The sequence below is a fragment of the Phaenicophaeus curvirostris genome, chromosome 29 (genome assembly GCF_032191515.1).
Source record: "Phaenicophaeus curvirostris isolate KB17595 chromosome 29, BPBGC_Pcur_1.0, whole genome shotgun sequence".
In the NCBI taxonomy this organism is placed as follows: Eukaryota; Metazoa; Chordata; class Aves; order Cuculiformes; family Cuculidae; genus Phaenicophaeus; species Phaenicophaeus curvirostris.
The window spans coordinates 3921447-3947729 of record NC_091420.1 but is presented as its reverse complement, the minus strand read 5'-3'; the positions used below and the strand labels follow the sequence as shown (position 1 = coordinate 3947729).

At 67.4% G+C, this 26283-nt stretch overlaps 4 protein-coding genes across 6 annotated transcripts; all 4 read left to right on the top strand.

The window, feature by feature from the left end:
- The first annotated feature begins 745 nt into the window (after positions 1 to 745).
- On the top strand, positions 746 to 6305 carry NECTIN4 (nectin cell adhesion molecule 4). The gene is made up of 8 exons (XM_069878422.1): positions 746 to 1131; positions 1949 to 2239; positions 2794 to 2908; positions 3374 to 3537; positions 4583 to 4730; positions 4818 to 4896; positions 5293 to 5397; positions 5768 to 6305. The coding sequence occupies exons 1-8, from the start codon at positions 795 to 797 to the stop codon at positions 6032 to 6034; spliced, it is 1506 nt and encodes a 501-aa protein (XP_069734523.1). The 5' UTR covers positions 746 to 794; the 3' UTR covers positions 6035 to 6305.
- A 991-nt stretch (positions 6306 to 7296) lies between these two features.
- On the top strand, positions 7297 to 13649 carry ARHGAP30 (Rho GTPase activating protein 30). 3 transcript variants are annotated; one of them, XM_069878585.1, is made up of 12 exons: positions 7299 to 7554; positions 8122 to 8224; positions 8808 to 8952; positions 9029 to 9111; positions 9484 to 9591; positions 9670 to 9797; positions 9873 to 10014; positions 10261 to 10361; positions 10469 to 10546; positions 10808 to 11242; positions 11322 to 11518; positions 11829 to 13649. In XM_069878585.1, the coding sequence occupies exons 1-12, from the start codon at positions 7446 to 7448 to the stop codon at positions 13572 to 13574; spliced, it is 3375 nt and encodes a 1124-aa protein (XP_069734686.1). In that variant the 5' UTR covers positions 7299 to 7445; the 3' UTR covers positions 13575 to 13649. The 3 variants fall into 3 exon arrangements, with proteins under 3 accessions (XP_069734687.1, XP_069734685.1, XP_069734686.1); XM_069878586.1 differs by having other exon boundaries at positions 7297 to 7554; positions 9670 to 10014; positions 10892 to 11242; XM_069878584.1 differs by having other exon boundaries at positions 7298 to 7554; positions 9670 to 10014.
- Positions 13650 to 14892: 1243 nt separating this feature from the next.
- On the top strand, positions 14893 to 18939 carry USF1 (upstream transcription factor 1). Its single transcript, XM_069878588.1, is given in 12 exon segments — positions 14893 to 15036; positions 15746 to 15808; positions 16202 to 16251; positions 16477 to 16595; positions 16809 to 16910; positions 16994 to 17186; positions 17282 to 17319; positions 17321 to 17370; positions 17615 to 17673; positions 18110 to 18204; positions 18278 to 18406; positions 18764 to 18939. Coding segments are annotated over 12 exon segments (1113 nt in total). The 5' UTR covers positions 14893 to 14911; the 3' UTR covers positions 18854 to 18939.
- Positions 18940 to 20829: 1890 nt separating this feature from the next.
- Positions 20830 to 26283, top strand: F11R (F11 receptor). The gene is made up of 10 exons (XM_069878416.1): positions 20830 to 20913; positions 22980 to 23036; positions 23226 to 23339; positions 23417 to 23560; positions 23955 to 24157; positions 24235 to 24337; positions 24902 to 25006; positions 25086 to 25095; positions 25296 to 25344; positions 25986 to 26283. The coding sequence occupies exons 1-10, from the start codon at positions 20859 to 20861 to the stop codon at positions 26019 to 26021; spliced, it is 876 nt and encodes a 291-aa protein (XP_069734517.1). The 5' UTR covers positions 20830 to 20858; the 3' UTR covers positions 26022 to 26283.

The window sequence follows — 26283 nt, the reverse complement described above, 5'->3', positions numbered from 1 at the left end:
GTCTCCAAGCACAAACAAGGACTCGCAGGTGTGTGCAAGTGTCCACACGCACGCTCAAGCCCGTCTGAGTGTGCCCAGACAGATGTGAGTGTGCCCTGGGGTGTTTGAGTGTGTCTGTGCCGGCACAAGGCTGCACGGCCAGGGCTGAGGGGGTACGAGCGTGCCCCCCGCACTGGGAGCGCGTGAGTGTGCAGGAGTGTGCGAGGGTGCAGCCAAGCCCGAGTGTGCCAGAGCGTGTACAAGGCTGTCCGAGCATCCTGCGTGGATGTGTGTGCAAGCACGAGCGTGATGGAGCACGCACGAGCGTACCCAAGTGTTCTCGCGTGGATGTGCGTGCAAGCCAGAGTGTGCACAGGGAGTGTTCCTGTGTGGATGGGAGCGCAACACACACGTGCTGGAGTGTGCAAAGCTTGTCTGAGTGTGGCGTGTGTGTGTGTGCACACACATGTTTGCCGGAAGGAGCACGTGAGCGTGCCGGAGCCCTCGTGTGTCGGAGCCCTCGTGTGCTGGAGAGCTTGTGCGCCAGAGCTCTCGTGCGCCCAAGTGTTCTGGTGTGGATGTGAGCGCGCACACGTGTGCTGGAGCGTGCAAGGCGTATCCGAGTGTCACACGTGCCAGAAGGACCACGCGGGCGGGCGAGCCCCCAGGCGAGCAGGAGCCCGCAGGTGCCCGGGGGTCCTCGTTGGCGCACGGCAGCGCGTCCTCGTGGGCCACGCGCGAGCCCTCGTGCGGCGGGCGTGCGAGCGCGTGGTGGCAGCCGTGTCCCCGCAGGCTGCCTGTCGGGCGTGGTGGAGATGGAGCGCAGCGTGACGGCCGTGCTGGGCCAGGACGTGGTGCTGCCGTGCCGGTACCGGGCGCAGGAGGAGGAGAAGGAGAAGGTGGTGCAGGTGACGTGGCTGAAGCGCGGCGCGGGCGGGCGCAGCACCGAGGTGGCCGTGCTGAACCGCGAGCACGGCGAGCACGTCAAGGAGCCGTACGCGGGGCGCGTGCTGCGCCGAGCCGAGGGCGCCCTGGAGGACGGGGCCATCGTCCTGCGCAACGCCGTGCAGGGCGACGAGGGCGACTACGAGTGCCACCTCATCACCTTCCCGCTCGGCAACTTCGAGGGGCGCCTCACCCTCAAGGTGCTCGGTGAGTGCCGGGGCCGTGGGACGTGGATGGTGGCCGTGGGCGTAGGGTGGTGACCATGGGGTGATGGGTTTAGAGCAGTGGTCATCAAGCAATGGGATGGTGGCCATGGGGTGATGGTTATGGGTTGGTGGTCATCAGGAGGTGGGATGGTGGCCGTGGGGTGATGGGATGGTGGCCTTGGGCATAGGAAGGTGGCTATCGGGCAATGAGATGGTGACCATGGGCATAGGAAGGTGGCCATGAGCATAGGATGGTGACCGTGGGGTGATGGGATGGTGGCCTTGGGCATAGGAAGGTGGCCATGAGGTGATGGGTTTAGAGCAGTGGTCATCGAGCAATGGGATAGTGGCCATGGGATGATGGGTATGGGTTGGTGGTCATCAAGCAATGGGATGGTGGCCATGGGGTGTTGGGTATAGGATGGTGGGGAGGGGGACAATGGGTACGGGGTGATGGTGACAGCACGGGGTGATGAGGATGGGTTGATGGGACAATGGATGTGGCGCGGTGGGCAAGGGGCATAGAGCGAAGGTCATCGGGCAGTGGGATGGTGGGCACAGGGTCCTGAGGATGGGGTGATGGGGCGGTGGCGTGGAGAGCGGGCTTGGGGAGATGGGCACGGGGTCACGAGGATGAGGTGATGGGGATGGGATGGTGGGTGTGGGGCGATGGGGATGGGGTGGTGGGGAGGCGGCCTCGGGCACGGGGTGACGGTGGTGGGTGACAGACACACGGGAAGCCGCGGTGGCGATGGCGTCGGGGCAGGTGGGTCTGGGGGCACCGGGCAGAGCGGGTGTGACGCCGGTGCCACCCGCAGTGCCGCCGCTGCCCATCCTGAACCCGGGGCCGCCGCTGGAGGAGGGGCAGGGCCGGACGCTGGCGGCGTCGTGCACGGCCGAGGGCAACCCGGTGCCCTCGGTGCGCTGGGAGACCGAGGTGCACGGCACCAACACCACACGCCGCTCGGCGCACGCCCGCTCCGCCTCCGTCACCAGCGAGTTCTACCTGGTGCCCGGGCGCAGCATGAACGGCAAGAGCCTCACCTGCGTGGTCGCCCACCCTGGCCTGCGCCACGAGAAGAGGATCACGCACGTCCTCAGCATCGCCTGTGCGGCACCGGGCAGGGGGGGCACTGGGGGGCACCAGGGGCATGGAGGGGGTTGAGGGATGTGGGGGCATCAGGGACATGGAGAGGGTTGAGGGATGTGGGGGCACCAGGGACACGGAGAGGGTTGAGGGATGTGGGGGCATCAGGGACATGGAGAGGGTTGAGGGACATGAGGGCACCAGGGACACGGAGAGGGTTGAGGGATGTGGGGACACCAGGGAGGAGATATGGACATGGTGGACTCTGAGGGATGTTGAGGGTCATGGGGGACACTGGGGACACGGGTGGCTTTGGGGGGCACAGAAGGCACTGAGGGATGTGGAAGACATGGAGCTACTGGGGAGGCTTGAACGACACAGGGGATGGGGACACGGTGAATGTTTGGGGCTGTTGGGGACACGGTGGGGGTGGACGTGGGGCACGTGGGGACCATCGGGGGTCACGGAGGCTTCAGGGACACGGGGGGGCGGGTTGGGGACAGGGAGGGCACAGGAGGGGACGGAAGGGACAGGGGGGACGCGGGGATGCCCCTGAGTGCCCTGTGGTGTCCCCAGACCTGTCGGATGCCTCGGTGCTGGGACACTCGGAGGGGTGGCAGGAGGGCATGGAGGGGGCAGCGCTGACCTGCCTGGGCGAGGGCAACCCCGCGCCCACCTACAACTGGACACGGTGAGGACCTCGTCCTGGCCCCAGACGTGTCCCCTCCCTGTGCCCACGTCCCTTGTCCCGTGCCCTGTCCCATGCCCATGTCCTCCACCTGTCCCCATGTCCCTGTCCCATGTCCCTTGTCCCATGCCCTGTGCCATGCCCATGTCCTCCACCTGTCCCCATGTCCCTGCTGTGTCCCCTGCCTGTTCCACATCCTGCGTCCCTGCCATGTCCCCTGACTGCCCCCCCGTCCCGTGTCCCTGTCCCACGTCCCTGCCGTGCCCCGTGCCGCGTCCCCCCCGTCCCTGCCCAGGCGTGCCCGTGCCGAGTGCCGTGGTGCCGGCAAGCGCGGCAAGCGCCGCCGTGCCCGGACAAGCCTCGCCAGGGCCGGGCAGGGCGTCAGCCGTGGGAACCGGCAGCCCCGGCTTTGGCGGCGTCGCCGGCGCCCGCCCGGGCACGCCGAGGGCTGACGGTGCCGCCCCGCAGGCTGGACGCCCCGCTGCCCGCCGGCGTGCGCGTCAAGGGGGACACGCTCGCCTTCCAGCGGCCCCTCGCCCCCGGCGACGCCGGGCACTACGTCTGCCGCGTCTCCAACCGCGTGGCCACCAAGGAGGCGCGAGCCAACGTCAGCGTCAGGAGCAGGGAGGAAGGTGGGAACCCGCGTCCCGGAGAGGGCGGGGGGCGTGGGTGAGGGTCCTGGGTGAGGGGTGTTGGGTGAGGGTCTCAGGTGGTCTGTCTGTCCGTCCCCGGGCTCTGCTCCCTCCGTCCCCCCTTCCTGCCGCTCGCCTGGCCCTTCTCAAGTGTCTGTGTGTCTGTCTGTGTGTCCCCTCCAGGCTCTTCTACGTCCGTCCATTCTTCTCTGGATGCTTTGCAGGTGTTTGTCTGTCTGTTGGCCTGTCCACCCATCTAACTGTCCTCTTGTCCGTCCTTCCATTTGTCTGTCTATCCATCCACCACCACCACCTCTCTCAACCCATCCACCTTCTCTGTTTCTTCATCGGTCCACCTGTCTGTCCATCTGTCTGGGTCCATCCATCCCCCTTTCACTCCTCGTTATCCGTTTGTTCATCTGTCCACGTGTCCATCCATACACTCACCTGTCCCTTCACCCACCCATCCGTCTACTCATCCATCTCCTCCTCCACCCACCCATCTACTCATCTCTCCACTCATGCCCTCGCCCATCCGTCCACTCATCCATTTACTCATCCACCAATCTACCCCAGCATCTGTTCATCCATCCGTCCATCCATGCTCCCCCCGACACCTCTCTGTCCATCCATCTCTCCACCCATTGCTCATCAAACTCATCCGTCCATCCATCCACCCACCCATCCGTCCATGGACTCATCCATCCCTCTCCCCACGGATGTGCCCATTGCTCCAGCCGGCCACGTACTCATCCACTCAGGATCTCACCTACCCACCCATTCGTGGATCATAGAATCATTTAGGTTGGAAAAGATCTCCCAGATCATCGAGTCCAACCGAATGGCCGTGCTCATCCATGTATTTGTGCATCCACCCACGCACCCACCCACGCACTCACCTCTCCATCAACCCCTGGGCACACTCTTCCATCCTTCCATGGCTTCACCCACCATCTCTCCACGTGCTTATCCACCACCCATCTGCGTGCTCCTCTGTCCATCCATCACGCATCCCTGGACCCTCCTCCCCCGCGTGTCCCCGCAGACAACAAGGTGCGCAAGGTGGACCTGGTCTCGGCCTCGGTGGTGGTCGTGGGCGTCATCGCCGCCGTCCTGCTCTGCGTCCTCGTCATCGTCGTGGTCGTCATGACCCTCTACCACAAGCGCAAGACCAAGCGCATCTCCGAGAAGTAGTAAGAGACGGGGCGCGGGGCTGGGGGGACGTGGAGGATGAGAGGGAGGCGGGGGACGTGTTCTGAGCGCGTCCCTCGTGTCCCCAGCGAGGAGGAGCTGACGCTCACGCGAGAAAACTCCATTCGCCGGCTGCACTCCAGCCACAGCGCCGACACGCGCACCCAGGTGAGGGGCCCGAGGGAGGAGGACTTGGGGTGCCCCGGGTGATGGGAGCTGGGGTGACCAAAGCAGAAGGTCCTGGAGCACCGTGGGGGGTGGGAATTGGGGTGTCCGAGGAAATGAGCGCTGGGGGCGCAAGGAAATGGCTGTAGCGGGGTCTGGAGTGATGGAAGTTGGGGTATCCGAGACAGCTGGTCTTGGGGTACCCTGGGTGATGGGTATTGAGGTGCTATGGATGTTGGGGTGTCCAAGGGAGTCACTCTTTGAGTATCCGGGGTGATGGGGGCGCCTCGGGTGATGGATGTTGGGGACCCAAGGGAGCCCGGGGTGACGGGTGTTGGGGTGGTGGCTGTTGGGGATCCCGGGGCAGCACGGTCGGTGGGTCTGACGGAGCCGTTGCAGCTGGAGGAGACGCTGCAGCTGCGCACGGAGAGCCGGCAGGGCAGCCTGCGCGGGGACAGCCTGCGCGGGGACAGCCTGCGCGGCACCAGCATCTGCTCCGCCATGGTGAGGGGGCGTGGGGGGAGGCACGGGGGGGTCCGGCTCAGCCCCACGCCTGCAGCTTCTGCTGTGGGGGTGCAATCCCCCCTTTTAGGGGGTGCAATCCCCTCCTCGCACACGCGCAACCCCCCCATGCACGTGTGCATCATCCCTGCTGGGGGTACAGACACCCCCCACATGCACACGGCTTCGCACGCCCGTGCTCCGAGCCCTCGTGCTCCTCCTCCTACCCGTGGCCCTGGCTGTGCCCCACAGCAGCCCCCCAATTTCCCATGGCAGCCCCCCAGGACCCCTCCTGGAGCCCCCCAGCTCCACGCGGGTCCCTGTGGGCTCTCGCCCCTCAGTGATGACCCCATCACATCCCTCGTCTCCGCAGAGCGAGGAGCCCGAAGGCCGCAGCTACTCGACGCTCTCGACCGTGCGGGAGATCGAGACGCAGACGGAGGTGCCGGTGGCTCCGCTGCTGCCGGCGCTGGCGGGGAAGGAGCCGAAGGAGGAGGATGAGGAGGGCGGCGGTGGCGGCGGCGGCAGGGACGATCCCATCAAGCAGGCCATGACGCACTTCGTGCAGGAGAACGGGATGCTGCAGGCCAAACCCACCACCAACGGCATCTACATCAACGGCCGCGGGCACCTGGTGTGAGCGCGTGGCACCCCGGGACCCCCAGCTCCAGCCCCCGAGAGTCCCCTCGGGATCGAGGACATGCACTGCGCTCCAGGACGCTTCTCCCATCCCTGAGCATCCCCTTGGGATCAGGGACACGCACCAGGACAGAGCTGCAGTCCCCGAGCGTCCCCTTGCTGCTGGCACCGGGTTGGGGACGCGCACCAGGACTGGGCTTCGGTCCCCAGTTGTCCCCTCGGGATCAGGGACACGTGCCGTTTGCCGGCACCCACCGGCGTGGGGACACCCTGGACACCCCTGTGCATGGGGACACCCCTGGGTGCAGGGACATCCTTGACACCCCTGGGCATGGGACACCCCTGGACACCCCTGGGTGCGGGGACACCCCTGGACACCCCTGTGCATGGGGACACCCCTGGACACCCCTGGGTGCAGGGACATCCTCGACACCCCTGGGCATGGGGACACCCCTGGGTGCGGGGACACCCCGAGGACCGTACGGGGCAGGAACCCCTGGTGGGGGTCAGCGCCCCCCAAATCCCTTCAGACTCCAGCCCCTTCCCTCGCGGTGCTGGGGACACGCGGCCGTCCCCGCTCGGGACGCGGTTTGCCGGTAGCACTTGGGACGCTTCTGTCGCCCCCTCCCCATCCCAGCTGTCCCCAAGCCCCCCTGAGCTCCCCAGACCCTGTTGTCCCCCCAGACTGCCACGGGGGACCCTGACGGGTGTGGGGCTGGGGGCCTGGGGACAGCGCAGGGGGCCCTGGGGCGGCGTGTACAGACCTGTATAGGACGGGGACCCCCCTGCATGGCCCCACTTGTAAATAAACCCCACGCAGGACCCTGGGACCCTGTGTCGAGTGCGTCTGGTCTCAGCCGGGGTGGGGAGGGCTCGCGGGGCACGCCTCGTGCGTGCGTGTGCAAGGGCAGCTGTGCAGGAGCGTGCCAAAGCGTGCACGACCTCATGTGAGCATGTGCAAGCACAGCCCAGCTCATAAGCGTGCACGAGCAAGGGTGTGCAAGCATTGAGAGCTCATCTGAGTGTGCACGAGCACTGCTGGCTTATGCACGAGCGTGCGCGAGCATGCACGAGCATGTGTGAGCCTGCACCAGCTGACACAAGCGTGCCCGAGCGTGCACAAGAGCACACGAGCACGCCTGAGCGTGTGCGGGAGCACGCGGAAACGCGCACAGGCGTGCTCAAGCGCATGCACGAGCTTGTGCGAGTGTGCCCGAGCCGTGCAGGAGCGTGCGGAAGCGCCCCAGCAGCGCCCAGCCCTGCTTGTGGTTTCGAGGCGCCGGGGAGCAGGAAGCGGCCTCGAAGCCACCGGCAGCGGGGATTGAGCGGCCTGGGGGCTGCGCGGGGCCCCCCGGCTCCTCGGTTGCGCCCGGGGCCGCGGGCAGGGTCGGGGTCCCCGGCGCGGGGTCCCCATGGCGCTGGCGCTGAAGGCGCGGCACAAGGCGAGGCGCAAGGGCGGCTCCCGGGAGCGCGTGTTCGGCTGCGACCTCGGGCAGCACCTGCAGCGCTCGGGGCAGGACGGTAAGCACCCCCCGAGCCCACACCCGGCGCCCCCCGAGCCCCACGGGTGGCGGAAACCGGAGGGGACGCGCGGGGAGGGGACGGGGGGACTCACCCTGCACCGTTGCATCAGCGGCGGTTGAGCAAGCGCCGCAGCCGGGAACCTCACAGAGAGGCCCCAACCTTGTTGGGGGGGGCAGGGGCCACGGCTCCGCACCCAGATCCCCTGCAGACCCCGGGGACCCGGGTGGGTGACGCTCCGGGACCCCATCCCTGGGGACTCGGTGACCCCATCCCTGGGGGTTCAGTGGCTCCATCCCTTTGGACTCTGTAACCCCATTCCTTGGGATTTGGTGACCCCATCCAGTGAGATCTGGTGGCTGCATCCCTGGGGATTTGGTGACCCCATCCCTGGGGATTTGGGGGCTGCATCCCTGGGGATTTGGTGACCCCATCTCTTCAGATTTGGTGGCCCCATTCCTGGGGATTCAGTGATGTCATCCCTTGGGACTCGGTGGCTCTCTCCCTGGGGACTCGGTCTGGGGCCGAGGAGCAGGCAGCGGTGAACCTGGGGTTCCCATCTGGCAGTGCCCCAGGTGCTGAGGAGCTGCACGGAGTTCGTGGAGCAGCATGGGGTCGTGGATGGGATCTACCGCCTCTCCGGAGTCTCCTCCAACATCCAGCGGCTGCGGTGAGCGGGGCAGGGTGGGAGGGAGGAAGGCGGGATGGGGATGGAGAGGATGGGGGTGGGATGGAAACAGAGCAGCTGGGATAGAGACAGGATGGGAATGGAGAGGATGGAGGTGGGATGGAGATGGAGCAGATGAGATGAAGATCAGACACAGAGGGAGCTTGGGTGGAGCTGGGAGACCAGACAGGACCAAACAGGAGGAAAAGAGGAGGGAGACAGGTGAAGGGTGGGGATGGAGATGGAGACGGGCCCAGGCGGGATGGGGACAGGGCTGGGATGGGACAGGGATGGGACCGGAGGAGAGAGCTGGGGAGGCAGGCAGGTGGGACGGGGCCACGGCGGTGCCGGAGCCAGGCCTGGTGCTGAGTTGCCTGGCTCCAGCCCCGCTCGCCCTTCTCGTCGTTTCCTGTTTCATTCTCGCTTTCTCCTTCTCTTTCATGTTTTCTATATTTGGGTGGGCTTTGGCTCTTTGTGGTTCTTCCCCCTCTTCCCCTGCCAGCCCCATCCCTGTCCCTGTCTCCATCCCACCCTGATCCCTGTCCTTGTCCCTGTTCCCATCCTTGTCCGTGTCCCTGTCCCGCAGGCAGGAGTTCGATGCCGACCGCTGCCCGGACCTGGGGAAGGACGTGTACCTGCAGGACATCCACTGCGTCAGCTCGCTCTGCAAGGCGTATTTCCGTGAGCTCCCCAACCCGCTCCTCACCTACCAGCTCTACGACAAGTTTGCCGTGCGTGTCCCCTCGCCCCCTCCCCGCTGTCCCCAACCCCGAGGCGGTTCGTGTCACCCCCTCCTCGTCCCTGCAGGACGCGGTGGCCATCCAGATGGAAGAGGCTCGCCTGGTGAAGATCAAGGAGGTGCTGAAGGAGCTGCCAGCACCCCACTATAGGTAGGGCAACACGAAGGGGACCCCAAAACCAGCATCCCCAAAAACTGGTGTCCCCTGGGGGTGTCACCATCCCCGTCCCACCCCATCCGCCTCCCCTGCTCTCTCCTCTGGTCCCATCCCTGTCCCCATCCCGCCTGGGCCCATCTCCATCCCCTCCCCACCACCCTCCCTTCCAGTCCCAGTCCTCCAGTCTCCCTCCTCTTTTCCTCCTGTTTGGTCCTGTCTGGTCTCCCAGCTCCATCCAGGCTCCCTCTGTGTCTGACCTTCATCTCATCTGCTCCGTCTCCATCCCACCTCCATTCTCTCTATCTCAACTGCTCCACCTCCATCCCAGCTGCTCCGTCTCCATCCCACCGTCCTCTCCCTCCGCAGGACGCTGGAGTTCCTGATGCGGCACCTCCTGCGCATGGCGTCCTACAGCAGCCGCACCAACATGCACGCACGCAACTTGGCCATCGTCTGGGCCCCCAACCTGCTGCGGTGAGCGCCGGGATGAGGGACGTGGGGTGACGCCCCCCCCCAAAGTCTAAACCCCCCCCCATCCCGGCATCCTGGCAGGTCGAAGGACATCGAGGCGACAGGGTTCAACGGGACGGCGGCGTTCATGGAGGTGCGCGTCCAGTCCATCGTGGTGGAGTTCATCCTCACCCACGTCGAGCAGCTCTTCGGGGACGCCCCCCTGCGCGGTACGGAGGGAGGGGAGGCGGGGACAGAGCGGGGGTCCCAGTGGGATCGTGACGCCCCGTCCCGCTGGTCTGCAGGCGGGGAGCCCTCCCGGCGGTCCCTGCTGCTGGGGGAACACGGGCAGCCCCCGCCCTACCACGTGCCGGCGGCGCTCAGCCAGGGCGACGGGCCCCCCGCCATCCGCCCCTACCACACCATCATCGAGCTCAGCGACCACAGGTAGGACCCCCCTTCCCCTCCCCGGGGACCCCCAGCCCGGGCTGTGCCATGAACACGCGTGTGCTGTGCACACGGGATCCCAACAACACGGGATCCATGGGCACGAGCATGGACACGCGCGCCCGCACGTGCGATTGCTGGTGTGCGTGGGCTCTTGCACGGGTCCAAAGGCACCACGGGTGCCCGTGCACACACGCGAGCGAGCCCAGCGTGCCCAGCGAGCCCAGCGTGCCCGGGGTCCCGCAGGAGGAAGGGGTCCCTTAAGGCCAAGAAGTGGAGATCCATCTTCAATCTCGGTCGCTCCAGCCACGAGGCTAAGCGGAAGGTGGCCAAGCCGGAGGAGAAAGGTAGGGAGTGACGATGGGGTCCAGAGGGAGGGATCCCACCATGTCGGGGTCCTCAGCCCCGCTGCTGCCTCATGTGGCCCCACTCTGCTTCTTCTTCCACCCCACAGATGACAAGGATGGAAAGATGAGCTTGCGGCCAGCCAAGAGCATGGACTCGCTCAGCTCTCTCCCCTTCTCCAGCGATGGTGAGAGGATGCACCATGGGAACTGTCCCCATCCCTGGGAGGGGTCATCAGGGCTGGACGGGGGTGGAGAAGAGAGGTTTGGGATGGAAAAGAAGGGGTGGGGATGGAGAGGGAGGATGGGATGGAGAGGGGGAGGGAGGAGGGGTATGGAGAAGATGGGATGGAGATGGAGAAGGAAGGATGGGGATTGAGAAGGGAGGGTTAGGATGGAGATGGAGGATGGGGAAGATGGTCAGCCCTGACTGTGCCGCGTCACCGCAGAGACCCCTGGGCTGAGCCTGCAGCGGGTGGGGAAGCAGCCGCCACAGCGCCGGGAGAGCTTCGACGCCTGCTCCACGCCACCAGAATGCTGCTCCATGCCAGACCAGGGCCTGGAGGAGAAGCTGAAGGGGACAGAGGAGGCGCGGAGCCCCGAGTCGGAGGGCGAGAGCAGCACCAAGTCGGAGCCCACCACCCCCAGAGCCGGCCGCGCTGCGCTGGTGGCCCCCGGCCGCTCGCCCAAGGGCGCCCGCAGCCGCGCTGAGAAGTGCGCAGGAGTCCACATCTCTGGCCCTTTCTCCGTCACCGTCCCCTTCCACATCACCTCCAACCTCTCCCGCCTGACGCGAGGGCAGCCGTGCCCGGCGCTGGCCGGGCTCCGAGAGCCGCCCACCCACTGCTCCATCGCAGACCCCGAGGAGAGCCAGCACCGCGCCGGTGAGCACCGGGATCGGCTGGAGTGAGACCCCAAAACGCTGGGCATCCCAGGGCTCAATCCCCCTGTTTCCATCCGCAGGGGAGGAGAAGGTGGACACGGAGGAGATGAGGCTCTCCCTGGAGCTGCGGGATTCCTTCGCCTTCCTGGACAGCCAGGAGCCGTGGCTGGAGGGCATTGGGGACGGGGAGCCGGACACGCGGTCCCTGCTGCCCGTCCCCGACGACGCGGAGGGCTTCGCGGTCATCGAGGAGGGCGTGGAGAGCGGGTTCATGAACGTGAGTGGCCAGTGCTGGCGCTGGGGGTCACCTCCGAGGAGACAGGGATGGGGATGGAAGGGAAGGGGACGGAGATAGAGGGGACAGAGGTGCAGGGGACAGGGTGGTGATGAAGGGGACAGCGATGGGATGGAGAGAGCAGGGATAGGGGTGGAGAGGATGGGCATGATGGGATGGGGATGGAGGGGATAGGGTTGGGGACAGGGTGGCATTACCCCCCCAGCACTCAGCCTCAGGGCTCCCCAGTGCTGGGTGCCTGGGTGGGGCTGGGGTCTCCGGGCTGGCCGTCACCCCTCATCCCCATCCCCAGCCAGGGGAGCCCCTCGCCGAGCAGCCCGCCAGCTACCTCTCCATCGAGGAGTGCATGGACGAAGAGATGTACTTCATGGCACCCAGCGGCTCTGATTTCGAGGACCCTACTGGGGACACCGACTCGGACGAGATGTTCCTCAGTGCCCACGATGACCTCAGCCCGCTGGCGGCATCGCTGGAGCCCCTCCACGAGCCGCCAGGCGAGGGGACGGTTATGGGGACCCCAGCCCCTCCTCCTGACACCGACGGCACCGCGGTGCCGCTGGACACGTCTCCGGTGCCGGCAGAGCTGTGCTCTGGAGAGGAGAATGCCGCAGGTGATGGGGAGTGCCCCGGGGTCCCTGACACCAGCCAGTCCCAGCAAGAAGGGGGTGAAGGGGAGGAGGCCACGGACAGCAGCTCCAGCCCCACCAGGATGGACGCCAGCGCCGACACCAGCCCAGGGGACGAGGCTGGAGAAGACGGGGGTCCTGCGGGTGCGGAGATGGCTCCCGAAGTGTCCGAGGAGGAAGGTGAAGAGGACGGAGCTGGCTCCAGTCCCCCCACCCCAGAGGATCCTGGGGAAGGCCAAGTCCAGCCTTTTCTGGGATCTTCTCCAGCCCCCTTGGTGGAGGAGCCAGGGGAGCCCCTGGTCATGGGGTCTGTCCCTGCGGTTGTCCCTGAGGTTGTCCCCAAGGCTGTCCCGGGGTCTGTCCCTGAGGTTGTCCCTGGATCTGTCCCCGAGGTCGTCTCTGAGTCTGTCCCTGAGGTCATCGCTGAGTCTGTCCCTGAGGATGCCCCCAGGTCTGTCCCTGAGCTTGTCCCCAGGTCTGTCCCTGAAACTATCCCCAGGTCTGTCCCTGAGGTTGTCCCCGAGGCCACCCTCGAGGCCCTCCCGCTCTCCATGGCCAGCATGGAGGAGCGTGATGCCGCCGCTGGGAGCAGCCCCACTCGTCCTTCGCTGTCCGCCTCGGCCCCGGATCTGCGCAGCGCTCCCCTCGAGGGAGCCGATCCCCACGGGGAACCGGGGTGCCTTGAGCCCGTGGCCACACTGCGCCGTGACGGCAGTGCCCCGGTGCGCCTGGCCACCCGCACCATCCGCGTGCAGCAGGCGCGGTCGGTGCCCGTCGTGCCTCCCAAGCCCCAGTTCGCCAGGATCCCCCCATCGCTGCACCCGTGGGCACCTGCGGCCGCAGAGGAAGATTCAATCGTGTTGTCCCAGCAGCCCCTCAGCCCCACGGCGCAGGATGGACCCCTGGCCACGGAGGGGGACGCGGCCGTGCCGCCCCGGCAGCCCCTCAGCCCCACGGCGCAGGATGGACGCCCGCCACCGGCTGCGCATGTCGGGGCGAGGCCAGAGGGCAGCAGCGTCTTCTTCAACGTGGTGGGGGACGTGGCTGTGCCAGAGGGACCCTCCCCACCGGCCGAGGGTGCCGGGGTGAGGCGAGTGAGCTGGCGCGAGGGCGTCAGCCTCTCCTTCGACGCGGCGGTGGCCAGGGCTGCCGAGCAGCAGCAGGGCCAGGTGCCGGTGAGGAGGATGCAGACGTACGGTGGGGAGGAGCGGGCGCCCGCCGCCCCACGGGCGCTGCCGTTCCACCAAGCCCCGCTGCGGCCACGGCGCCCGCGGCCCCTCAGCTGCGTTGGGGTCCCCGAGGGTGAGGCATCGGCGAGGGGACGGCTCGGCGGGGTCCGGCTGGCGGCACAGGTTGAGGGGACGGCGATGCCCTCGTCGCGGTGGTCGGTGGGCACCGAGGGCAAGCGCTGAGCCCCAGGGATGCAGGGCTGGGGAGAGGCGTGGAAGCGTTGCTCGGGCGAGAGCGAAAACGTTGGCAAATAAACTCTGTAAGACTTATTTTGGAGTTTTAGAACACAAGCGTCCCTTATTTCAGCACCAGACGCGCGAGGGGAAGATCTCCATCAATCATGTAGCGAGACAAGAGCTGGGACGCCTGTTCAATCCCTTTCCAAGGACTCGTTTTAATGTTGTTATGAGCCCCCCAACAGCCAATTCTCTTGCTCCTTGGAGCTTTGGAGTCAGCTCTGCTTGGCCTTGCATTTGAGATGGGGAAAGGCTGCAAAAGGAGGGGGTAGCGGAGGACACCTCTGCTGATCACCAGTCACAGTGAGAATGCCGGTGTTGTCCCATGCAGGGACAGGAGTTGGACTCAGAGGTCCTTGTGGGTCCCTTCTGACTCAGGACATTCTGTGACTCTATGATTCTACTTCAGCGTCAATCCAAATATTCCATTTTTTATAACAGCAGCTACTTCTTATACCAAAGGGACACGGTTTAGAGGTAGACTTGGCGGTTGGTTTAGGGTGGGACTCGATGATCTGAAAGGTCTGTCGCAGCCGAATTAACTGCGATTCTGTGACTCATGCTCTGTGACTGTGATTCTGTGGTTTGTGACTCCGATCCTGCATCCCTGGGACCCTGCCGCCCCGGGGCTGTGACTTTGTGCCTTTTTCATGATTCATGAGGCTGTGACCCTGTCCCTCTGTGACTCTCTGACTCCGTGACTGACCCTGTTTCTGTGACTCTGTCCCTCTGTGGCTCTGGAATTCCGTGACTTTCTGTCTCTGTCACTGAGTGCCCCTGCGATCCGTGTTTCTGTGTCTCTGTCCCCGTGTGACTCCTCGATTCCGTGACGCTGCCCCCTCATCTCTCCCCGAGCCCCGCGGGGACAATGGCGTCTCCGGGCTTTGTCTGCGGCGGCCTCCGCCGCGCAACATGGCGGCGCCCGGGGCGGCCTCACGGCGGGGGCCGGGCGGGCGCTCCCCCCGCAGCCCCGCGGCCCGGGCCGGCCGGAGGAGCGGGACGGGGCTCCCTCACGCGGCGGCGGCGGCACCGGATCGCCGGGGCGGCTCGGCCGGGCGCGGAGCGCCGCGCGGGGGGCGCCGCCCGCTTCCAAGATGGCGCCGCCCTCCCCCAAGATGGCGCCGGGCGGAAGCGCCGCGCGTCGCCGTCTAAGATGGCGCCCGGCGGGGCCGGCACGCACCGAGATGGCGCCGGCGGAGCGAAGGGGTGAGGGGGGGGGTGAGGGGGGGGTTGCCCTCTTCCAAGATGGCGGCAAGATAGCGGCGGCCGCGCCCGCTTCCAAGATGGCGGCGGCGGGGGCGACTTCCGCCCGGGCCGGGCATGGCGGCGCGGCGGCTCCGTGCGCATGTGCGGGGCTCCATGGCGAGACAAGGGGCCGAGCGCGCGCAGGGCGGCCCGGCGAGGCGAGGTAACGGCGGGGCCGGCGCCCCCCGACCCCGGCACGGGCCCCCCCACCCCACCCCCGGGCCCCCCCCCCCGCGCTGCCGCCGCCGCCACGGCGGCCCCCGAGCCCGCGGCGCCGCTGTCACCGCCCCCCCCCGGCCTGACAGCGGAGAACGGGGCGGGGGGCGGAGAACCCCGGGATTCTGAGGGGGGAGGGGCGCTGGGGCGGAGACCCCCGGGGCTAGGGGGCGAGGACCCCGGGATAAGGGCGGCGAGGACCCCCGGGATGGCGAACGGGGGGAAGGAAGGCCGAGACCCCCGGTACTGGGGGCGGGGGGCGGAGACCCCGGTATTATGGGGGGGGGGAGGAAGGCTGACACCCCCGGGACCGGGGCGGACACCCCCGGGATGGCGGGGAGGGTCCGAGACCCCCGGGATGGGGGGGAAGGAGGCGGAGACCCCCGGGACCGGGTGGGGAGCACCCCGGGAGAAGGGGTGCGCGGGGCTGAGACCCCCGGGATTGGGGGGGGGGGGGGGAGGAAGGCTGAGACCCCCCGGTTTGGGGGGCCCCGCTTTGGTAGCGGCGGTGACAAAGGAGCGGGGGCACCGAGGGTCCCCCCCACCCCTGAAACCGGGGCGGGGGGCGCTGTCACCAGGCCCGGGGGGGACAACGGGGGACCGGGGATCTGGGGGACACCCCGGCCTCATCCCGAGCGTCGCCTCTGCCTCCGCAGGGCTGTGAACGCCGGGGGCTCCGCGGCTGCCGCTGATGCCCGACCGAGCGGAGCGATGAAGGGGTGAGTTGGGGGGGGCAGGGGGTCCCCATCTTTTGGTTGGCTGAGGGTCCCAGCTCTGAGGCGCTGGGGGTTCTGGCTCTGGGGCACTGAGGGTCCCAGCTTTGGGCTGGTCCAGGTTGGTGAGGGGTCCCCAGCTTTGAAGAGTCCCAGGTCTGGGTGTCTGAGGGTCCCCAGCTCCAGGGTGGTGGTGGTCCCGGCTCTGGGGTGGTGGGGTCCCCGCTATCAGATGTCTGAGGGTCCCCAGCTCCAGAATGGTGGGGTCCCTGCTCTGGGCTGGTGAGGTGTTCCTCCAGCTCCAGGGCAGCGAGGGGTCCCTCGTTTCAAGGGATGGAAAGGGATCCCTGGCTCCAGGCCATTCTTGCTCCCCTCACTCGCTTCCCCTCGCCCTCACAGGCAGCAGAAAGCAGCCGAGACTGAAGAGGGTACGGTGCAAATCCAAGAAGGTGAGCGGGGAACTCCCCTCCGGCCTGGGGGGCTCCGGCCGCTGCCCCCAAACCCCGAGCCTATCGGGCCTGGCCCCGGCACCAGATACCGTGTGGCTGGAGGCTCCTGCCAGGCCCCATCCTTGCCTGTGGGATGGCTCCAAGCTCCCCTCCGGCTCCGGGCCCCTCTGCGCAGCCCGCGGCCCCCTCCCCGTCATGGCTTTCCCACCCCGTTCTTGCCTGAAGGTGCAGTGGCCACCGGGGAGGATCCCACCAGCGTCGCCATTGCCAGCATCCAGTCAGCCGCCACCTTCCCGGATCCCAACATCAAGTATGTCTTTCGCACAGAGAATGGCGGGACGCAGGTACGTGGCGGCCGGCTCCGCTCCAGGCGGATTTGGGGGTTTGGAGCGCGATTTGGGGGTTTGGAGCAGGATTTGGTGCTATCTCAGAGGGAGCGGGGAGAGAGGAGAATGGGAATGGGGAGCAGGGAGGGAGGGATGCGCCGTGGCCGGGTCCCACGCCGGGCTGTGCCGGGGGGACGCGGTCCGTCCCCGCAGCTGCGGCTCTCCCGGCAGGTGATGTACAGGGTGATCCAAGTGGCGGACGGACAGCTGGACGGACAGACGGAGGGCACCAGTGCCATCAGCGGCTACCCCGCCACCCAGTCCATGACGCAGGTGGGTGCCGGCGCCCGGCGGGAGCGGAGCCGTTCCTGGCGCCCCATCCCACCGCGACACCCACCATTCTTTCCGCCCCCCAGGCCGTTATCCAGGGCGCCTTCACCAGTGAGGATGCGGTGGAGACGGAAGCGGCGGCCACCGAGACCCACTACACCTACTTCCCCACCGCGGCGGTGGCTGACACCAGCACCTCCGCCGGCGCCGGCACCACGGCCACCGCCGTCGTCACCACCCAGAACTCGGAGGCGCTGCTGGGGCCACCCACGCCCACGGGTACGGCTGGAATTATCCATTCCGGTCCCTCGGGACCCCCAGCCGTAGGCATTTGGGGCCCTTTCCTGACTCCCCCTCATTTTTGGGCCGTTTAGGACAATTCTTCGTGATGATGTCGCCGCAGGAGGTGCTGCCGGGGGGGGACGCAGCGATCCATCGCCCCCCGCGGCCACCCCTACTCCCCGTGAGTACCGGAGCCATTCCTGGCCCCTTCAGCCACCTGGTGTTACACCCGTCGGTGCTTTGGAGCTTTCGGAGCGGGCTGGGTCTCCCCACTCTGTGCCGGGAGCCGGAGCATCCCCCATTCCGTGCTGGGACACAGCCGGATCCCCATCTCACGCTGGGTTGCGATGTCCCCCTGGGCCGTGCTGGGATACGGACAGTTCTCTCCGGCATTGCCCATCCCGACGCGGCCGCTCTCTCTGCAGGAAGTCGGAGACTCCGCGAGCCACGCGGGATGAGAAGCGCCGGGCGCAGCACAACGAAGGTGCCGGGGTCCTGAGCGAGGGGTGGGATAACGCGGGCCCTTCGCGTGTGCTGCACGGAGAATCCCAAGGCCGCGTCCCCGAGCTGTGGGCTCAGGGTTGAACCCTTTTGTAGCAGAGCCAGGGCAAGCCAGAGCCCAAACCTTGGGAATGCTGAGTGTTCCCGGTGTGGCGCTCCCAGCCATGATCCTTTGGCTCCACGCTTGGGGCCCGTTTGATCCCAAACTGGACGCTCGCGTCCTTGGGATCTGGCACAGGCAGAGCTTGGGCCGTTTGGCTGCTTGGCCTCCGCGTTCCAGGGCGCTGGGCAGGATCCATCCCTGCCTGCGGCTCCCAGCTCCTCTTTTGGGGGGCGCAGGCTGGGATCGCGGCCCCCACTCCGGGAACGTCCGTCCCCCCACGGTGTGGGAAGGGTGCTGAGCGCCCCTCTCCCCACAGTCGAGCGCCGGCGCAGGGACAAGATCAACAACTGGATCGTGCAGCTCTCCAAGATCATCCCGGACTGCTCCATGGAGAACACCAAGTCGGGGCAGGTAGGGACCCCCGCGCGGTGCTGGGGGGCGCGGGCAGGGGCCGAGCCCCCTCCTCATCCTGCTGCCCCCCCAGAGCAAGGGCGGGATCCTCTCCAAAGCCTGCGACTACATCCAGGAGCTGCGGCAGAGCAACCATCGCCTCTCCGAGGAGCTGCAGGGCCTCGACCAGCTCCAGATGGACAACGAGGTCTTGCGGCAGCAGGTGGGGGTCAGGCCCTGCTCCCCCCAGCCCCTGGCTTCCCTTAGGCCCTGCTGGTGCTTTTCCGCCCCTCATCCCAAGTTTCTCCCCCACTCCCACGTTTTCCCCACCCTATTCCTGTGCCTATTCTTGGGGTTTTCTCCGCCATCTTCTCACATTTGTCCATGTTCATGGTTTCTGCTCATTCTCACATTTTTCCCCCTCCCTTCCCACGGTTTTCCCCCCAATTCATGGTTTACCTACCTTATTTCTGGTTTCCCCCCCATCAATGGTTCCTGTCAATTCCTGGTTCCCCCTACCCCATTCCCATGCTCCCTATTCCCATGTTTCCCCCCCCAATTCCCTTTCCCACCCCCGCAGGTGGAGGACCTGAAGAACAAGAACCTGATCCTGCGGGCGCAGCTCCGCCAGCACGGCGTGGAGATCGTCATCAAGAACGACTCCCACTGACGGGGCCGGCGGGGGTCGGGCCCCCCCCCGCGCCCCCAGACCCCCGGCACTGCCCCCCACTCCCTGCCGACACACCATGACCCCCTCCCCGCCTCCCCCGGTTGGTTTGTGTCCTGTCCCTGTCCCCGTGTCCCCCCCCCCCCGTTTTCACGTGTGTGTGTGTCCCCCCCGGCGCTTCCTGCACACGCTCAGGGCCAGGCGGGCCCCCCCCAGCACCGCGAGCCCCCCGCCCGCCGTGACCCCCCCCCTCTGCCCCATGGGGACCCCCCAGCCCCATGGGGAACCCCCCGCCCCCCTCACCCCACAGGGACCCCCTCAGCCCCCCCACGGGGGATCCCTTCCAAACCCACTGGGACCTCCCCCACGGGGACCCCCCCAGCCCGTGCGGAATCCCTACGGGGACACCCCCTCCCAGTCCACAGGGAATCCCCACGGGGACCCCACCAGCCCCTGGGGAACCCCTGTGGGGACACCCTCCCTCTCCCCAGCCCTGGAGGAGTCCGAGGGAGTGCAGCCCCCCCACTTCCCCCCGGCCCCCCCTGCGCCCGGGCCAGGCTTTTTTTTAAACTCTGAATATAAAAAGCAAAAATAAATAAAAATAGTGATTTGTTTTTCCAGGTCCTACAGTTTCTTCCCCTAAATCTGCCCCCTCCCCCGCCTCCCTTGTAGCCCCCTCTGGGGACCCACAGGCACTGGGGGGGGGTCCCAAGGACCCCAAATCTACCTCACCCCCCCCTGTACAGGACCCACCAAACCCCTCGGGACCCCCCCTTGACTCTTGCTGTTCCTGTGGGGTCACTGAGCCGCCCTGCCCCCCCCACCAGGGCACTGGGGGATACTGGGAGCACTGGGGATACTGGGAGCACGGGGCGGGGGCACTGAGGGCACTGGGGGCCCTGAGGGGGCACTGGGAGCAGTGGGGAGGGTACTGGGAGGGCACTGGGAGCACTAGGGGGGCACTGGGGGAGCACGGGGGGCACCAGTGGAGCACTGGAGGCAGGTAGTGGGAGCACTAGGGGGGGCACTGGGAGCCCTGGGGGGGCACTGGGAGCCCTGAGGGGGCACTGGGAGCAGTGGGGAGGGTACTGGGAGGGCACTGGGAGCACTGGAGAGGCCAGGGGTGGGGGGGCACCGGGAGCCCTGGCGAGTACTGAGGGGACACTGGGAGCATTGGGGAGCCCCGAGGGGGCACTGGGAGCACTAGGGAGCCCTGGGGGGGGGGGGGCACTGTGAGCCCTGGGGAGCACTAGGGGGGCACTGGGAGCACTGGGGGGACACTGGGAGCACTGGGGAGTCCTGGGGGGGCACTGGGAGCACTGGGGAGCCCTGGGGGTAGGGGGGCACTGTGAGCCCTGGGAAGCACTAGGGGGGCACTGGGAGCACTGGGGAGTCCTGGGGGGGCACTGGGAGCACTGGGGAGCCCTGGGGGTAGGGGGGCACTGTGAGCCCTGGGAAGCACTAGGGGGGCACTGGGAGCACTGGGGGGACACTGGGAGCACTGGGGAGTCCTGGGGGGGCACTGGGAGCACTGGGGAGCCCTGAGGGGGCACTGGGGGGACACTGGGAGCCCTGGGGGGGCACTGGGGAGTCCTGGGGGGGCACTGGGAGCACTGGGTAGCCCGGGGGGGGGCACTGGGGAGCCCTGGGGAGCCCGGGGGGGGGGCCTGGGGAGCCCGGGAGGGGCCCTGGGGGGAGGCCCCCCGGTCCCCGCCGCTGCCGCGAGCCCCGTCGCTATGGCGACGCCCCCGCCCGCGCGCCCCCATTGGCCAGAAGTTGCGGCGCGCGCCGCGATTGGCCGCCCGGCCCCGCCCCTTCGCACCTGCCGCGCGCCCCGCCCCCCCCCGCCCCGCCCCGGCCAATGGGAGCGGCGCCGCGGGGCCGAGCCGCGCGCTGATTGGGCGGGACCGCGGCGGGGGGCGGGGCTCCGCGGCACCTGGCGGGAGGGGGCGGGGCCGAGGGGGGGGCGGGGCCTCACCTGGCGGGAGCGGCCGCGGCGGGAGCGGCCATGGCGGCGGCGGCCCCGCTGCTGCTGCTGCTGCTGCTGCTCGGGGCGGTGGCCGGTGAGCGGGGGCCGCGGGGGGAGCGGGAACCGGGAGCGGCTCCAGTACCGGGAGTCGGGGGGAAGAGGGGGGAACCGGGGCCGGGGGTCGTGGGGAGTGGGGGGAACCGGGACCGGGGGTCGTGGGGGGGAGCGGGAACCGATACCGGGATCGGTTCCAGTACCGGGAGTCGGTGGAAAGAGGGGGGAACCGGGACCGGGGGTCGTGGGGGAGGGGGGAACCGGGACCGGGAGCGGTTCACAGTACCGGGAGTCGGTGGGGAGGAGGGGGAACCGGTACCGGGATCGGTTCCAGTTCCAGGAGTCGGTGGGGAGCGGGGGGAACAGGGACCGGGGGTCGTGGAGGGCGGAGGGAACCGGTACCGGATCGGTTCCAGTACCAGGAGTCGGGGGGGGAGGCGGAACCGGGACCGGGGGTCGGTACCGGGAGTCGGTAGGGAAAGCGCAACCGGGACCGGGGGTCAGTGAGGAGGAGGGGGAATCGGCTCCGGTACCGGGATCGGGGACCACTGGGGAGGGGGTAACTGGTACCGGGAGGGGATGGGGAACCGGGCCCGGTACCGGGGGTGGAGCCGGTACCGGGGGGTCGGTGGGGAGGGGGAAGCGGGACCGCGGGTCTGAGGGGAGGGGGCAGAACCGGTACCGGCGCTGGGAGGGGTCGGGGGGGGGGGAACCTGAACCGGGAGGGGAAGGTGGGGAGTGGGGGTGGGAGGAACCGGTACCGGGAGGGGGTGGGGGAACCGGTACCAGTACCGAGTGATGCCAGGGAGCCCGTTACCCTGAGCCCCCAGGCCCCCTGGTCCTGCTGCCGTCCCGCTGTTTACGGTTTGGGGCCGTGGGGTCCCCCAAAGGCTCCCCCGGAGGCGTCGGGGGGGCAGGAACAGCCCCTGGGTTCTGGGGGGGCTCAGCGGGACCGGGAGCGGATCCGGACGCGCTTCCCGAGGCCGGAAACCGGCCGCGGCCAAACATCCCGCAGGACGGCGAAGCAGCCCAGGCGACGGCACGACGACAGCACCGAACCACCCTGGACAAGGATTGTCCCTGTGCCAGGGGCTCCGGCAGCCTCCCCACCCCGGTGTCCCCATCCCGCTCTCCGGCGGCGCTGGCATCGGCTGGTGCCCGTGTTAATGAGTAGCCGGTGCCGCCGGCACTCCCAGAGGCCAAAGTTACGGTGTTTGTCACCAAGAGTTCGTCACCGAGCGGGCTGCGGCCTTCCTGTCCCTGCCATTGTCCTGGAAAAATCCGGGCGTGCCGTGGGATTAACCGGATCCCGGCTGATAGGGACCCGGCGGCGCCCGTGTCCCAGCCGGGGCGCCCACCCTGGGGCCCCAGCCTGCTCCGGGTCCCTCAGAACCGCGGGATTTCTGCTGAAATCCACCAGGACAGTCCCCAGGTCTGGTTCCGTCCTCCCTGAGCCGCGGGGTGGTTCCTCACAGGGCCAGGTTGGGCGTCCAGCGGCGTTCCTGGCCAGCACCGTGCCGCCATTCCAGCTCCCGGCTGCCCGTTGGGAAGCGCTCGGTGCTCGGGGACAGCAAACTCCCGCTTTGCCCTCTGTTTCATCCCAAAAATCCTGTTTCTGCCCACGGTTCGAGGTCAGGGCTGAGGCTGTGCTGGTTCCTGGTTACCTTCTGCGGTGCTGTGACTCACCGGCCGGCATCACCGGCCTGAGACCAGGAGCTGGGGTGGCTCTGGCAGGAGTCGCTGGCTTTGGGGACGAGGGATGGAGCTGGGATCAACGCTCTGGGGCGTGTGGGGCAGTGCCAGGGCTGTGCCGGGGCACGGTGGGGTGTGTGTGTCTGTGCCCGCACACGGAATTGCGGAACGCCGGGCTGGTTCCCTGCGAAACCAGGCAGAAACCAGGCAGGGCGGGAGGTGCCCTGACGGCGCTGGCAGCGCCCGGAGCAGGCAGGACGGGATTTTCCGGCTCCCGGGGCCGTGACACGCCAGGCAGAGCGTGGGGCCCGTCACCGCTGCCTCGGGGCTCCCCGTGACCTCCAAGACCCAGCCACAGCCTCTCCGGTGCCAGGGGCTCCCCTGGTTCCTCAGCCATGTCCTTTCTCCCCGCAGTGGCCCTGGTGGGAGCCCAAGTCATCTCCAAGACCCAAGAAGTGCCTGAACACAACTGTAAGTGTCGCCTCATCCCATTATCCCGGGCACCCCCGGCACCTCTGCCTGGCAAACGGGGTTTGCCTGGGACCCCCAAGGATGTGAGGGTGGATTTTCCACGTGTGGCTGGACCGGAGAGCGTTGGCAGGTCTCATTTTGGGTTGGGGGGTTCCTGGTTGCAGCAGCAGCCCCGTTCTCTCCTCGCAGCTGCCGACATTCCCTGCCTGGCGTATCAGTCCAGCTGGAGCAAACCCCGCATCGAGTGGAAGTTTGAGAAGGGCTCCTCGCTCATCCTCTTCTACTTTGAGCACCAACTGACGGGTATGGATCTGGGGAGGCTCCGGGGTGTCCGTGTGTCTGTCAGAGCCGGCACCCAGCCCCGTGCCCTCTCCCGGCAGAGCCGTACAAGAACCGGGTCCGGTTCTCCGAAACCTCCATCCACTTCACCACGGTGACACGGGAGGACACGGGGAAATACATCTGCGAGGTGGTGGGGTCCGACAGCCAGATCGCCAAGTCGGAGGTGAACCTCATCGTTCAAGGTCAGCGCCTTCCCAGCCCCTCCGGCAGCTTCCCTGCTCTTCATCGCGCTGCTCATCCTCTCCTGAGCTCATCCCGCTCTTCATCCTGCTCCTGATTCCCTCCTGAGCTCATCCCGCTCCTGATCCCCTCCTGAGCTCATCCCGCTCCTGATCCCCTCCTGAGCTCATCCCGCTCCTGATTCCCTCCTGAGCTCATCCCACTCCTGCTCCTGATTCCCTCCTGAGCTCATCCTGCTCCTGGTCCCCTCCTGAGCTCATCCCGCTCCTGATCTCACTCCTAAGCTCATCCCATTCCTGATCCTGCTACTGATTCCTTCCTGAGCTCATCCTGCTCCTGCTCCCGCTGCTCATCCTGCTCCTGCTCCCGGCTTGGTGCCGACTCCGTGTCCCGCAGTGCCGCCGTCCAAGCCGACGGCCCACGTGCCCACCTCGGCCACCATCGGCAGCCGCGTGGTGCTGCGCTGCACCGAGACAGACGGCTCGCCGCCCCCCACCTTCCGCTGGTACAGGGATGGCGCGCAGATGCCGAGCGATCCCAAATCCAGCCCGGCCTTCCGCAACTCCTCGTACACACTGGACGCCGCCACCGGTGAGCTGGTAAGCGCCGGGGGGGGGCTGCGAAGCCGGGACGCCCCGCTCCTCCCACCCTGCTCTCACCTCCCGGTTCCACCCAGGTCTTCCAGCCCCTGAGCGGCTCCGACACCGGCGATTACCGCTGCGAGGCGTCCAACGGCGTGGGCGTCCCCCAGCAGTCCGACGTGTTCCGGATGGAAGCCAGTAAGGATCGGCCGCTCGGGAACGTGGCTTTGCTAAGCCCTGCCACAGACTGGGTTTTGGGGGTGCTGGTGCTAGGCGGTGCCCTCGCCCCTTTGCCCTTTTGTTAATTAGCTGTGATCTTAATGAGCTTGGAGGTGTAGGGGGAATTCTGCTTCTGTTGGGATGGGGAACACTCAACCGGGCAGCCCAAGCCGCGCCGAGCAAGATCCGATTTTGATGCCAACCCCGCGTTTGGGGCCCCTGCGGCCTCTCCCACACTGGGAATTGTGCGGGTTTCCACGGGGATCCAGCACCCTCTGACACCGCAATCATGGCCTCAAGCTCCCCCAGGGGAGGTTTAGGCTGAACATTAGGAAAAAATGTTTCGGGGAAAGGGTCACTGGGCAGTGGCCGAGGCTGCCCAGGGAGGGGGTTGAGTCCCCTTCCCTGGAGGGGTTTAAGGGCCGGGTGGACGAGGTGCTGAGGGACATGGGTTAGTGATTGATGGGAATGGTTGGACTCGATGATCCGGTGGGTCTCTTCCAACCTGGTGCTTCTATGATTCTACGATCCCTCTCTTCCCAGGTGAAGTCAACGTGGGCGGCATCGTGGCGGCGGTCGTGGTGCTCCTGATTCTGGTGGCGCTCGTGGCCTTCGGCGTCTGGTTCGCCTGCAGGAAGGGCTTCTTCAGTGAGTTTTGTGCCGGGAGCGGCTCCCGCTGGAGCCCCCGGATCGTCCCTCAATCCCTGTTCTCTTCCTTTTATTGCAGAGAGAAAAGAGTAAGTGAGGCTGCGGCGCTGACTCTGCCCTCCCGGCTGCTGCCACTTCGTGCCGTGGCGGGAGTCGGGGTCCCGTGGGAGCTGGGGTCGCTTCGTGTCCCATCCCCTTCCCATGGGCTGGGACGGAGTCTCCGGTGTCACTGGGTGCTCGGGGTGGGACGAGGGGACGCTGGACTCTCCTAACGCCTGGCTTCCCGCAGCGCCGGCAGCAAGAAGGTGATTTACAGCCAACCCTCGCAGCGCCGCGAGGTGAGTGTGGGCCGGGATGGGGCCCCGGTGTCCCCCAGGCTCGGTGACACCCCTTGTCCCCTCCGGCGCCTCGAGGACAGAGACCTCTCCCTAGGGACAGCGGCAAAGCCGGCCCAGGGCAGCCCCCGTCCACAGGAATGTCACCTTGCATCCCCATTAATGTCACCTTGGGTCCCTGCCAATGTCCCTGCTAATGTCCTCGTGTCTTGTTAAGGTCCCCGTGTCCTACTGACATCCCTACCTCCCCGTTAACGTCCCCATGTCCCATTAACATCGCCACAAATGTCACCACATTCCCATTAACATCCCTGCGTCCCTGTGAGCGTCCCCATGTCCTCATCAAGGTCCCTGTTAACATCCCTGATCACCTGCATCCCTGTTAAGGTCCACACCTTTGTCCCCATGAATGTCCCCACGTCCCCATGAACATCCCCGTGTCCCCACTAATGCCCCATGTCCCCGTGAACGTCCCTGCTAAGGCCCTGTGTCCCCATTCCTGTCCCCACTAACACCCTGTGTCCCTGTGAATGTCCCCGACAACGCCTGGTGTCTCCACTAACACCCAGTGTCCCCAGTAATGCCCCGTGACCCCACTAAGCGTCCCCTCTAACGCCTGGTGTCCCCCCTACGTGTCCCCGCAGGGCGAGTTCAAGCAGACGTCCTCGTTCCTGGTTTAGCTGCGGGCTCCGATCGTCCCCGCGGGCTCCGATTGTCCCTGGTGCCTTCGCCGCCGCCCCAGGTGGGTCCGGGGGGGGCCGTCCTGTGCCCCCGTCACCGTGTGCTGGCGGGGGCGGCTCCGCGGTGGGGGCGGCCGTGACCCCCGCACCCCCCACGCTGCCCTGGGACGGGGGGAGCGTGTCCCCCGGCACCAGTCCCAGCTGCCTACTGATCCCATTTGCCCCCCGTGCTGGGGGGCGATGGCTGCTGCAATAAACAGAC

What these genes read in the sequence shown, in the direction of transcription:
- NECTIN4 (XM_069878422.1), top strand. Translation starts at nt 795, where the DNA reads ATGGAGCGCAGCGTGACGGCCGTGCTGGGCCAGGACGTGGTGCTGCCG. An exon ending in AAGCGCATCTCCGAGAAGTA is followed by an intron (nt 4,731 to 4,817) that starts GTAAGAGACGGG and finishes TCGTGTCCCCAG; the next exon opens with CGAGGAGGAGCTGACGCTCA. An exon ending in CCAGCATCTGCTCCGCCATG is followed by an intron (nt 5,398 to 5,767) that starts GTGAGGGGGCGT and finishes TCGTCTCCGCAG; the next exon opens with AGCGAGGAGCCCGAAGGCCG.
- ARHGAP30 (XM_069878584.1), top strand. Translation starts at nt 7,446, where the DNA reads ATGGCGCTGGCGCTGAAGGCGCGGCACAAGGCGAGGCGCAAGGGCGGC. An exon ending in TCCAACATCCAGCGGCTGCG is followed by an intron (nt 8,225 to 8,807) that starts GTGAGCGGGGCA and finishes CCTGTCCCGCAG; the next exon opens with GCAGGAGTTCGATGCCGACC. An exon ending in ATCGAGCTCAGCGACCACAG is followed by an intron (nt 10,015 to 10,260) that starts GTAGGACCCCCC and finishes GGGGTCCCGCAG; the next exon opens with GAGGAAGGGGTCCCTTAAGG.
- F11R (XM_069878416.1), top strand. Translation starts at nt 20,859, where the DNA reads ATGGCGGCGGCGGCCCCGCTGCTGCTGCTGCTGCTGCTGCTCGGGGCG. An exon ending in CTTTGAGCACCAACTGACGG is followed by an intron (nt 23,340 to 23,416) that starts GTATGGATCTGG and finishes CTCTCCCGGCAG; the next exon opens with AGCCGTACAAGAACCGGGTC. An exon ending in AACCCTCGCAGCGCCGCGAG is followed by an intron (nt 25,345 to 25,985) that starts GTGAGTGTGGGC and finishes GTGTCCCCGCAG; the next exon opens with GGCGAGTTCAAGCAGACGTC.